Source organism: Macaca nemestrina, chromosome 3, assembly GCF_043159975.1.
Source record: "Macaca nemestrina isolate mMacNem1 chromosome 3, mMacNem.hap1, whole genome shotgun sequence".
Lineage (NCBI taxonomy): Eukaryota > Metazoa > Chordata > Mammalia > Primates > Cercopithecidae > Macaca > Macaca nemestrina.
The window spans coordinates 30,389,345-30,403,443 of NC_092127.1; the positions used below are offsets into that span (position 1 = coordinate 30,389,345).

The 14,099-nt window shown below is 35.3% G+C and overlaps 1 protein-coding gene across 18 annotated transcripts in view; it reads right to left on the reverse strand.

The window, feature by feature from the left end:
- Positions 1 to 14,099, reverse strand: part of LOC105488645 (Rap guanine nucleotide exchange factor 2) — a 259,652-nt gene that overhangs the window by 45,173 nt on the left and 200,380 nt on the right. For all 18 annotated transcript variants that reach the window (XM_011752894.3, XM_011752890.3, XM_011752891.3 and 15 more), the window contains one exon: positions 9,459 to 9,590. In XM_011752894.3, the coding sequence (XP_011751196.2) occupies positions 9,459 to 9,590 (132 nt within the window). The remainder of the gene's footprint in view (positions 1 to 9,458; positions 9,591 to 14,099) is intronic.

Here is a 14,099-nt window from a genome sequence, read left to right on the forward strand (position 1 = left end):
GTTTCACCGTGTTAGCCAGGATGGTCTCGATCTCCTGACCTCGTGATCCGCCCGTCTCGGCCTCCCAAAGTGCTGGGATTACAGGCTTGAGCCACCGCGCCCAGCCACACTAAATACTTAACAATGTATCAGGTAGTGCTCTAATTGCTATGTATTTATTAAGTCATTTAATCCTTGAAACAACCCTATAAAGTAAGGGCCATTATTAACTTTTATTATTCCAACACTTAGGTGAAGAGAAATAATTTCTCCAAGGTCGTGCTGCTGATAAACTGTGGAATCAAGACTAGAACCCAGGAATTCTGGCTTCAGAGTCTTAACCGCAATCTAATCTGCCTCTTTTTAACATTCACTGAATACAAATGTGGCTTATATAAGGATCTATCCTTTTCCTATAATTTAATACTTACAGAATAAATTGTGCTATTTTCTCTTTCTCCCTTCCTCCTCTCCCCTCCCTCCCTCCCTCTCTCCCTCCCTCTCTCTCTCTCTTTCTTTTTTCTTTCTTTCTTTGAGACAGAGTCTTGCTCTGTTGCCCAAGCTGGAGTGCAATGGCATGATCTTTGCTCACTGCAACCTCTGCCTCCAGGGTTCATGAGATTCTCATGACTCAGCTGGGACTACAGATGTGTACCACTGCACCCAGCTAATTTTTGTAATTTTTGTACTCTTAGGAGAGATGGGATTTTATCACGTTGGCCCAGCCAGTCTTGAACTCCTGGCCTCAAGTGATCAGCCCACCTCAGCCTACCAAAGTGCTGGGATTACAGGCATGAGCCACCGCGCCCAGCCTGTGCTATTTTCTTATCAACGAAGTTTCAGCTTTGTGAAGTCCTGGTTCATATCACAGAATATAAGATTTAATCCTACATTTTGAAATAATACCAGCATGTGTTAACAATGAGTTTTAATCACATTTTCTGTTCTTTAGGTACAATTTCCTGAACTAAAATGCATATATTATTTTTAAAAAAAACTTAAAGGGAAAAGAATTGAAGACAGAAAAGCTAATGTTTATGAAAGTTCAATGGCCTGGTCATTAATAAGCAGAGATACTGCAGGCAGGAGAGCAGTAAGCCACAGCAGCCCATACAGACAGAACTGTGACACACTCAGAAACACATCTCGTAATTTAAGCTCAAAGTTAACTGAATCATTGCTAGATTCAAGAAGGAAACTGAAGTAGAACTTGATGTGATATAGTATGCCAAGGTTCTGGTTAGAGAAAATAGGTCAACATTGTTACCAGCATCTGACCCTGAAGTCTAGAAATATAATTTGCTAATGCTTGCTATGATCACATTTTCACCTTAGTTGCATCTTCACATTGAAGACTATTTCTCATCACCTTATATTTTCAAAAATATTATCAGTTCTCTATATAAACATTCTTTAATATTAGCATAGAGTGAAGGACACTACCAAAGACAGAAATTTTAAAAATCTTTATTTTCAATAATAATTTATATAACTAAAGGTTTCTTTAATTTTAAAACATCTAATGTATGTGAAAAGATGAAATATATTTTATACCACCCCAAAGAAATAACTATCATTTAAATTATTTATATTTAAGTCTTAAGCAGAACATAAAGACTTTCAACTGTCAGCTGGATTTCTCTCTCCCAAACGGAACCTTCCACTTTATGTAAAAGATCACAGCTGCTTGCTATCTCTATGTGCATTCCATGCTTTAAGAAATAAACTATTCATAAAATAACATTTACTAAACCAAAAATTTAGAGATTATTTAGAATAAATATCCATTTTACTTAAAATACTACATATTCCCTAAATCATACTTTTTAAAAGAATGAGATAAACAACTTTTCAGGGACCTACTAATTTCATAATACCACCGCCTTGTGGACAAGATGTTTAGAGACTGAGGAACACAAACTGGTCTCCAGGAGGAGTACTAAACTTAAGAAGAGTGCCTAGAATATAGTATTAACTGTGTGAACAAACTCAGTTTCGTGGCTCCAAATCTCACCTCTACTATTCATGATGTGATTTTAGCAAAGTCACTTAACCTCCACAAGCCCATCTTATCATCGATGTAAACTGTAGATACAGCTTGTTACTATTCACAGGACTGCTTTTGGATCATACATGGGAGAAAGAAAGCCAGTCTCAAGGTAGATCAAAAGTCCCTTCCTCAAGGGGATGCAGTCTTCATCTTAGTACTCGTACACCTTCTACCTCTCCCCATACCATCAATGAACCTTGCACACAATTTATATTTGTGGAATTTGTCCAAAAAATCCCAAAAAATTCTGTCAAATGCTGCACTCTCCTTGTAAAACAGTATCTTAGACTAACTGCACCAACACATTCTGGCCAACTGGTTCATACAACAATTATAAAAATAGTGATCCTATATTGAATGACTATCATATGTATCTAGCACTGAAGTTGATGTTTTAAAACAATAATCTTCATATCAATTCAGCAAGTTAGTATTATTAACCCTATTTTACAGAGGAGAAAATGTCAAGGAAATTAAATAAGTTGTTCAATGTAAGCAAAACAAAACCCAGTAACTGGCTAGGATTCAAAATCAGGTGTGACCAACCAAGAAATACTAAGTACTCTGCACTTTGCTCAACATTCTCAATAGTCTTATAAGAAATAGTTGAAACATAATACAGTAATAAAATGTTTTCAACTTTGCTAAGTCATAAAAGATACAAAGTTTAAATACATATTTGCATTTAAACATAACACTTATTGTTTTCTAGCTTCCTCCAAATAACACTACTAAGACTCATGTGTGTCTTTAAGCCCTTTTTTTCTAAATAAAGACACTAAAACAGATGCTTTATATTTAAAAGTTTATCTGGATATATTTGTTACAGGAACAAGGAGAAAGGTTTAGCCGAATAACTCCTGTCTAATTTCCTATACATGTACAGACTAACATAGATTTTGTTGTCCATTAATATTTAAATAGTGATATTCTTTTAAAAATAATATTCTCAGATCAATGCTGAAAGCTCCACTATTTAAATCAAAAGGGACTAAATCTATTCTGCTATTGTGAACAGTTCTTAAAACCAATTTATTTTACATTATTTTAAAAAATCAAGAAAATTAACAAAATTTTTTATGCCATAAAGCTCTACTGAAGTATTCATTTAACTAAAATAAAAATCAAATACTGCATGTTTTATCAGTAAGCACTTTAAAATCACTTGCCAAAAAAGTGTTGCTTATTAAATGCATATTATATGCCTAAAAGAGAAGAACGATTTTTAAAGCTCTTAATGTAAATCGTTAGGTTGCTTCCCCAAAATTACAATCCTACAAGGAGTATATAAAAATGTCTATAAATGTTTACTTTAGGTAAGAAAATCTGTGCTAATTGATAGGCAGAATAATTTCATATTTAAGTCCTTATATGCTCAATTACTATTATGTTTCAAATACTTAAGGTGTAGACATCTGCATTTTCTTTTCTGTAAGTTACCTACTACTGTCCTTTGAACATTTCAACATTGTGAGCTATTTTCTAATTTGCATAAATTAGTTATATTCTGACTTTAAATCTTCATATCAATTGATGTTTTGATTACAAAATGTTTTGATCCTTTACTAAAACACTGTTTGCTAACTCTTTAGTTTATCAGGAATTTATTTTAATTACGATACAAAATGAGAATACAAAATGATTCCCCAACTCCAAAGACCATTTATTGAATGATCCATCACTTTATTGATTTATGAAGTGTCCTCTATCACATATTACATCCTTACACGAGTTCAATTTTGCTGGAACTCTCTGTTCTATTGATCTATCTATTTTTGTATAACTATTTCCGGTTAGCCTAAGCCACTTGCTGTGATTCTGATGGCCACACCATTTAACCAGGAACTTACCATGGCTGGAAATGGTGCTGTCTCGTATCACTAACTTAGACATTAAAGCTTTCAATCACCAACAACCTTCTATTCTTTCGACCTGCCCCCATCTGCTTCTAAGGTAACCTTTTTTCAACTTAAGAAGGATCTTTGCTCAAGACTCTACTACCTTCTGTGTCTAGCATTCACACCTCCTGTCTCAACTTCCTTTCATATCCAGCTTATACTCCCATGTCTATTATTTCAATTACATTCATTCAACACATCTTTACTGAATGCCTAAAATTTCCTGGCACTGTACTAGGCTCTAGCAAAAAAAATGGAGACAAGACAGACAAGTTCCCTGCCTTCTTGAAGGTGTCATTCTACTAGGCAGAGAGACAACATAAAAAGTAATAATTGTTTCACTCAGTGTTCTAGGAAGGAAACAAAAAGATTAGGCAGGAAAGGAATCAAAATGGAGGATTTCCTTTACAGAGGGTTATAAAGAAACAACTCTGAGGAGATGATACTTGAAAACAAAGGCTGAAGGCCGGGCGCGGTGGCTCACGCCTGTAATCCCAGCACTTTGGGAGGCCGAGGCGGGCGGATCACGAGGTCAGGAGATCGAGACCATCCTGGCTAACACGGTGAAACCCCGTCTCTACTAAAAATGCAAAAAAATTAGCCGGGCGAGGCGGCGGGCGCCTGTAGACCCAGCTACTCCGGAGGCTGAGGCAGGAGAATGGCGTGAACCCGGGAGGCGGAGCTTGCAGTGAGCCGAGATCACGCCATTGCACTCCAGCCTGGGCAACTAAGCGAGACTCTGTCTCAAAAAAAAAAAAAAAAAAGAAAAAAAAAAAAGAAAACAAAGGCTGAAAAGGATCAAGCTAGGAGAAAACATTCCAGGCAGAAGGCATACAAAAGCTGTGATCTGCAGTTAGAAAACGCTTGCCTTGTTGCTCCACCTGTCTTTGTATTACAGTCACTTAACAAATTTCAGTCCTGGGTGAAGTCAAATCCTTGCTTTCTTTGTGCTTACTGTGGAGAAAATTACTTAACAGAGCAGAGAAATCACTTTATATTTGAGGGCACTAACTCAATTCAGTCTCCATTTCTCTGGTCAATTTGTTCTCCTACTCTCTGCAACTATTATTTCAAAACTTCTCTCTCCTTAAAACTCTCTACCTGCCAACCCTCTCACTCTCAACAAATGAACTCAACTCTTCCGAGAGAAAACAGAAGTCTAAGACAGGAACTCCCTCAACTCCCAAACTCCCCAGGATGTGTCCCTGTTAAAACAGAGGAGTGTTTCTTCTCTAAAGGTTAGTCATTATGAATGACTAAGAATTCACTCACGAATTCCTCTCTTCCCACCATCTCAGCAACATTATTCTATCCATATCTCCCTGGTGTACAGCATTCAAATTCAATCTGTGTCCATCTCGTGAGCGTTTATTCTCACTTCAATGTGACAGGAGACCTCTGAAATCAGAACTGTATGAAGATTAAATGGGCTGCTGCGGGAGAAAGTTGCTCACCCTTGGAATTGTTCAAGAATAAACTGGATGCTTGATTCACAGGAGAGAAGCAGAGGATTCAAATGTAAATTTGGAAGTTGAACCAGGTGCATGTCAGACTTCTCATTTTAAGTTCTGATTCAAAGATAATAGAAGTGGTCTACTGAAAATCTCTACTAAATGTTAAGTTTTGCACAGCCAATAACTAGATCCTTAGATACATCTATGGATTTTTCCTTATGATGGATACATACTTACAGGCTATACGCCTGTCATCAAATTTGAAACAAATAGCTTTGACAATCAACTATAATGATATGCACAGGGATCCTCTTCTTCATCTACACCCAAAGATAAAGCCAGATAGCAGGCTGCAAGCTCCAACTAAGTTAGAGTAATTAGGAACTCTCACCTACACTCTGGTTTCACAGACATTCAGATGATAACCAGGGGCAGAAGTACCATCTGCATTTCCTCATGTACTTATCCAGCCTATTCAAGGTAAAAGCACATATGACTAGAATTCCCCTCAGAATATGCCTCAATCAATTATACAAACAAGTTACTTTTTTGTTTTTTGAGACGGAGTCTCGCTCTGCCCCGCAGGCTGGAGTGCAGTGGGGAAATCTCGGCTCACTGCTGTGACAACTTCTGAGGCTCAAGAGATTCTCGTGCCTCAGCCTCCTGAGTAGCTGGGACTACAGGCATGCATCACTACATCTGGCTAATTTTTGTATTTTCGTAGAGATGGGGTTTCACCATGTTGGCCAGGCTGGTCTTAGATTCCTGGCCTCAAGTGATCTGCCTGTCTTGGCCTCCCAAAGTGCTGGGATTACAGGCATCAGCCACTGCACCTGGCCAAACAAGTTACTTCATTCTCTTAACAGATTTACCTTTTAGGAGTTTCATCCAAGTTTGTATTTATCTGATGAGAACAGTGATAACTGTTGTAACCTCAAGCTGTATTCTCACTATAGATTTTCAATATGTATAATAATAATTCAAAGTTTAGAGGACAAAGGCTCTGCCATAATATTTCAATTAATATAAGCTAAAGTACAGCTTTTATGTATACTGTTGATTGTTTTACACACGGGAACTCTTCGATACATGTTTAGAAAAATCAACTTTCAGAATAAATGGTGTGTTTGTGTGTATGTGATGTGGAAGTAAACTGAGAAAAGGATATAACTAGTATACTGTCTCTTTAAAATAAAATTATTTTCCAAGATCTACTAAATTCAGGACCTAAACGAGTATGTCTTGTATTGATGGTATTCTTAATTGTTGACTAACTTTCAATAATTAAAAAAATAAAAACGTCACTGACTAAATACAGCAATGATCCTTCATAACTATATTGTCTCTAAAGAAAGTTACTTTTATGGCTTTTTCATGCCACAGTTCCTAATAAGCCAAGAGTTATTCTTTGTAAAGTAAGAATAATGTTATTTTGCTTGAAACCATATACAATCCAATAGTAGTAGAATGTATTTGAAGGCCCAAATAAGGATTTTTTGTGTATATTTCAGTCTCTTTTCCTAACTTTGCATATTCAAAGCTAATAGAATATTTCTTAAGAATTAAAATTATTTTGTTTTAAAAACATTTTTGGAATCCCACAGCTCTGGCTTATTTTCTATCCATCAGTATCATAAAAATTTATTTTAAGCAGATACTAAATCTAAAGGTAATTTTTAAAAAACACAAGGAAGATAATTCAATGGTCCACTCTGAATAGGCCCTTCCTTTTGTCACACTCAGTATGGACTTTAATAAGAAAAAACTTGTAATATTAGACAAACCTACAGCCAACATCTCACTCAACAGGGAAAAGTTGAAAGCATTCCCTATAAGAACTGTAACAAGGATGCCCACTTTCCCACTCCTATTCAAAATAGTATTCTAAGTCCTAGCCAGAGCAATTAGGCAAGAGAAAGAAATAAAAGGCATCCAAAATGGAAAAGTGGAAGTGAAATTATCCCTGTTCACTGACGGAGTGATCTCATTATATATAGAAACCCCTCAAGACTCCATCAAAAAATTTTTAGATTTGATAAAAGAATTCAGGGAAGTTTCAGAATGTAAAATTAATGTGCACAAATCAGTAGCATTTCTATACACCAATAACAATCTAGCTGAGAACAAAATGAAGAAAGCAATCTCATTTACAAGAGCTACCAAAAAAAAAAAAAAAACCTAGAATATATTCAACCAAGGAGGTGAAAGCTCTACATGGAAAACTACAAAATACTGATGAAAGAAATTGTAGATGATGCAATGAGAAAACATCCCATGCTCATGGATTGAAAGAGTTAATATCACTAAAATGACCTTACTGCCTAAAGCAATATACAGATTGAATGTAATTCCTATCAAAATCCCAGCATCATTTTTCACAGAATTAGAAAAAAAAAAAATCCTAAAGTACATATGTAACCACAAAAGAGCCTGAATAGTGAAAGCAATCTTGGGCAAAAAGAACAAATTACACTACAAGGTTATAATAACCAAAACAGCATGATACTGGTATAAAAGTAGGTACATAGATCGATGGAACAAAATAAAGAATCCAGAAATAAAGTCACATATGTACAGCCAACTGATCTTTGACAAAGCCAAGAACATACACTGGGGAAAAGCTACCCTTTTTGATAAATGGTGCTGGGAAAATTGGGTTGCCATACACAGCATAATGAAACTGGACCCCTATCTTTCAGCATATTAAAAAAATCGACTCAAAACAGATTGAAGACTTAAGACCAAAAGCTATAAAAATACTAGAAGACAATCTAGGGAAAATTCTTTTGGACACTGGTCTAGGCAAATAATTCATGACTAAGACCTCAAAAGCACAGGCAACAAAAACAGACAAATGGGACTTAATTAAACTAAAAAGCTTCTGCACAGTAGAAGAAATAATCAACAGAGTGAACAGATAATCTGTAGAATGGGAGAAATATTTGCTAACTATGCATCCTACTGGGGACTTATATCCAGAACCTCAAACAACTGAATAACAACAACAACAACAACAACAACAACAAAATAATCCCATTAAAAAGTGGGGAAAGGACATGAATAGACATTTTTAAAAGAAGACATACAAATAGCCAACAGACATATGAAAAAATGCTTAATACCAGTAATCATCAGAGAAACGCCAATGAAAACCACAATGAGATACTATCTTTCACCAGTCAGAATGGCTGTCATGAAAAAGACAAAAATAGTAACAGATGATGAGGATGTGGAGATAAGAGAACAATAACATGCAGCTGGTGGGAATGTAAACTAGTACAACCTCTGATGAAAAACAGTATGGAGATTTCTCCAAGAACTAAAAAGAGAACTACCATTCAATCTACCAATCTCATGACTGAGTATCTACCCAAAGGAAAATAAATCATTATATCAAAAAGGTACCTGTATCTGTATGTGTCTTGCAGCACTATTAACAATAGCAAAGATACAGAATCAACCAAAGTGTTCATCAATGGATGACCGAATAAAGTACAGTACATAAACGCAATGAAATACTATTCAGCCATAAAAAAATGAATCATGACTTTTGCAGCAATATGGATGGAAGTGGAGGCCACTATCTTATTTGAAATAAGTCAGACACAGACAGACAAATACCACATTTTCAGTCACAAGTGGGAGCTAAATAATGTTTACACATGGATGCAGAGTATGGAATAAGCAGTGGAGACTCAGAGCATGAGAGAGTAGGGGGTGGATAATGAGAAATTACTTAATGGGCACCATGTAAGTTATTGGGGTGATGTATAACCTAAAAGCCCTGACTTCACCACTATGCAATCTATCCAAGCAAAAATTTTACACTTTTACTCCATATATTTTATACAAATAAAAAAATAAACACTTTGGTAACTCATAATAGCAGAGGCAGTACAATTAGACAGTTCTACACCCTAAAAATGACATGTTAAATAAACATTAATATTTTTTGTACATACATGCACATGTAATATACACACACGTATTTACTTTATAGATTCTATCAGCTGAGAACCTTAAAATGTCTTGGAATAAATGAAAATGAAGCAAATGACAAGGAAAACAGTCTCTTACCTGGTAGATATCAGAAAGACTGCTGCTTCCAGAATCACTAGTGATACTACATCCTGAATGGCTAGAAGAAACGTGGGTCACCTGTGGGTGGAGACTGTCAGTAAGATGCAGTTTTGTGAAATCTGCAGGAAGCTATGGAAGGAGCAGGAAAAACTAGGATTACAATCTGAATCAAGAACTCCAAGAAGACATTTTAAAATTAAAATATCATATTTTATTCTATCCCATTGAAGTAAAAATGGTATTCATTTTCCACATTCACAAATTACTAAATATTGTCTTATTTACCAAAAATCACATAATAATTTTTAAAGTGTATGAGCACACAGTAAGCCTTAAATAACACTAATTCAATGCTTTAAATAGGTGGGTCTGGTGATTAAGATAAACTTGGGTATTTAATTTAGTTAGCTAAAATTTTCCAATCACACATCAATGAGCAAATTAGGCTACTACTATTTATTAGCCATCACAAATGTAACTTTGTGGCAAAAAGCAGTTTAAACAAGAAAACACATTTAAGCTTCTTTTATACCCAAATGATGTTTAAAGGTTAAGAAAAAAGAGAGCATCTTAGAATTGATGAAGTATACTGCCATACAAGCAACTGTACTAGGCTCTACAAAGAAGAGAGAAGAATGCCATCAAAGATCTTAGAATTGAAAAAGTTATGGACAACACTTACCTATCTATACTCATATACATAAATATCAACTTTCTACATGTTCATGTTTAAATAAAAACAGTCTCTATTAAAATAAACACATTCACTAAGCATCTTTTATGTGTTCTGCATCCCTTATATACCAGAGAAAATGCATTTAAAAAAACCCACTCATACAATGGCATATTTGACAAATATTTACTGAGTCTCTTTTCTCTTATTATGCCCTAGTCATGTGAGAATCTAAGAAAACAGATGTAATGTTCTGAAGAATCTTACACTCTTATCAGTTATTACCAATTCTTTTGAATAAAAAAGGCATTCTATTTATCTATAATATCACATATTATACTACTGAGCTATTAAACAGCATTTCAAAATACATGTTAACTAGCATCATGAAATACTGATAACACTCCCTTTTTCCTGCATATTGATCCTATTTAGCTGGTGAATAGTTATAAATATAAGGACTAACTGTTAAAACTTAAATAAATGTTAACCTTAGTAATACTCCCATCTACCTTTTGAGGCTCATTCCCTCTCCCCCTCCAAAATGTTAGGGCATAGTTTAGAGTAGGCCTCACAAGGGAGACAGTTCGGATTTGTGACAATGCTCAATGGATTTTGATACTTCAGAGCTCCAAGTAGGCAAAATGTATTTATATCCCATATTAATTCAGACCTACTCTCTGAATGGATTACACCCCCTCTACCTTAAGTGAATTATATTGAACAATATTTACATACAATCTGTTTAGAAATAATAACTTTATGGGATACGAGGCATACAAAGGGAAGATTTAAACATGAACTTCATAGGGGCATATAATTAGATGCCAAATAAATGGAGAAAAATCTATTTGTTGAGGGAGCTTGGAGAAGTGAAATAATCGCAAACCTATCTTATTAACAGTGTTTATAAAGAAACTGGTAATTGAAGATGTTGTAAAATATGTAATATTTAGGAGAATAACAACTTATCTGTAAGGGATAGGCAAATACCTCTAAATTCAGAATTTATATGTTTCATTCATAATGTAGAATAGTGAAATATTTGCAGGACTTCTTCAGGAACAATTCCAAGATACAAGTTTACAGATATGTATTAATGACTATAATTTTACATGTAGCTAAATAGATGGTGATCAGATATTAAAATAAATAATAGGCAGGATAGAGACCCTTCATTGTCTTAGCTACTCTTCCATTTAATTCAGTCACTTACTGCAGAAGGCAACTGGGGAAACATTACTCTATGGCTTAGAGATGTTAAAAGGCATCAATCAATACATGTAATTAGAAAACAATAAACTGATTTCTATTGATTATCTTTTGCAGACATGACTCAGGTTGACATGCCACATAGTGTATTTTTTTTTTTTTTAATTAATGTGTCAAATGAAGATAAAACAATCTAATGAAATTTTTTTTTTTTTTTTTTTTTTTGAGACGGAGTCTCACGCTGTCACCCAGGCTGGAGTGCAGTGGCCGGATCTCAGCTCACTGCAAGCTCCGCCTCCCGGGTTCCCGCCATTCTCCTGCCTCCACCTCCCGAGTAGCTGGGACTACAGGTGTCCGCCACCTCGGCCGGCTAGTTTTTTGTATTTTTTAGTAGAGAAGGGGTTTCACCGTGTTAACCAGGATGGTCTCGATCTCCTGACCTCGTGATCCGCCCGTCTCGGCCTCCCAAAGTGCTGGGATTACAGGCTTGAGCCACCGCGCCCGGCCAATCTAATGAATTTTTACACTTTATTTATTCAGGTCTCACAGAATTCTCTTCTCTTTAGAATCCATCATCTGGTCATCTTCCCTGACTAAGAATTCACTGTATGGAGAGCACTAGGAGCTGTAAGAGCTCCAAACCTAACAGAAGAGACATTTATCCAGCTTTTAGATACCACAATCTATTCATTTGTGCCTACTTACAGTCACAAATATCAGAATTACATGGAAATGTTAGGCCCAGAACCATAAGACTGTCAAAAGAGAAATATTTTTGCTTTTAAAAATTCAATTATATTTAATAAATACTTATTGAATATCTGCCGTGTCATACACTCTGCTAGGGGCAGAGAATATCAAGATAAGTAAGACATTCCTAACTCTAAACCTCTACTACCTCCAAATTCACTGTGTGACAGGTGTTACAAACAATAGAAAATAAATGTTTTTTATTTTTATTTTTATTTTAAAGACACAGACTTCCTCAACTGTCCAGGCTGGAATGTAGAGACACAATCATAGCTCACTATAGCCTTAAACTCCTGGGCTGAAGTGATCCTTCCACCTCAGCCTCCTGAGTAGTTGGAACCACAGGCACATGCCACCATGCCCAGCTAATTTTAAAATTTTTTGCAGGTAATAAAAAAGGGTCTCTCTATGTTGCCCAGGTTGGTCTCAAACTTCTGGCCTTAAGCAATCCTCCCTCCTCAGAGGGCTGGGATTACAGGTGTGAGCCACTGCAAACACTGTTTTTATCTCTTTCTCTCCACTATCTGTGTTCTTTGCAGAATGGCATGAAATAATGATACATTAAAGTAAATGCATATATAAATTAGCATTAATTAAATACCTTTTAATATGAGATATGTAAGAATAGATGCCATGTTCAAAAAAACCTTAAAATCTTTTCCCACCAATTAGGATCACAATACTATAATTAATTTTTTTTTTTTTTTTTGGAGACAGAATCTTGCTCTGTTGCCCAGGGTGAGGTGTGGTGGCACAATCTCAGCTCACTGCAACTTCCACCTCCTGGATTTAAGCGATTCTCCTTCCTCAGCCTCCCAAAGAGCTGGGATTACAGGTGCCCACCACCCCGGCTATTTATTTATTTATTTATTTATTTATTTTATTTGTTTAAGCAGAGACAGGCTTTCACCATGTTGGCCAAGCTGGTCTCAAACTGCTGGCCTCAAGTGATCCACCTGCGCAACCTCCTAAAGTGCTGGGATTACAGGCATGAGTCACCACATCTGGCATTATTATTAAATTTTATTGACAATACACATCAGTCAAGTTATGGAATGGGAGATGTTACAAAAGGTGTTCCCATAAGGAAAGAAACTGAAATGCACTGATTTGGCTCTGCCATGACACTCTAATGGAATAGAGGCCTGAGCCCATGCCTAGGAAAAATGGAGTTTCTAGGAGGCAAATAAACCATGTAGGGGTTAAGAGTCAGGAGGCAGACACAGGGGCAGATGCCCATATTTAAACCCAAGGGCATCAGGGCAACAGAGATCTGAGGAATATATACAAGAAAGGCACAACATGACAGCAAGCATCCCTGACTCTAAACTTTTTCTAAGCTTGACCCAGTGCCAATTTAAATTACTATGTATCAGTATGCTATTTAATTAAATTACAGATTAAATTGAAGTTGTGAATTATCTTGCAACTGCAGCCACCATTTATAACAAATTCTGTTCAAAAAAAAAATTTATAAAGCTAGAAATATACAGTAATTACCTGAATAAAATCAATAATTAAGTTAATTAAATGAGAAAGTAACACATTTTATGTAATTTTAATACCAATGTATTTTCCAACAATTCATTAAGAACACAATTCCAAGGAATCTTTTCACCTATATTTTTCATTTTTATCACTTAAATATTTATTTTAATATTTGATTATATAAATATATTACTGCTTAATTTTTTTTGTTCCTGGAACAAGCAACCTATAGTCCTAAAAAACACCACCTGTGAATCACAATTTTAATAAACTACTCTTAGGCAAATGGTTGAATCACAGTTTAACTACAAACACTGCTAAATACATAAGAAACAAGGGTAATATTTAAATCAGGTTCTTAAATCAGACTTAGATTATATTAATTATATATTATATTTAAATCAGATAATATTAATTTTAGGTTTATGCATATATGAAGTAATACTTATAAAGTATTTATATTAGTATTAAAGTATATAAAGTAATACTTTATATAATACTTTATATAAGTATTA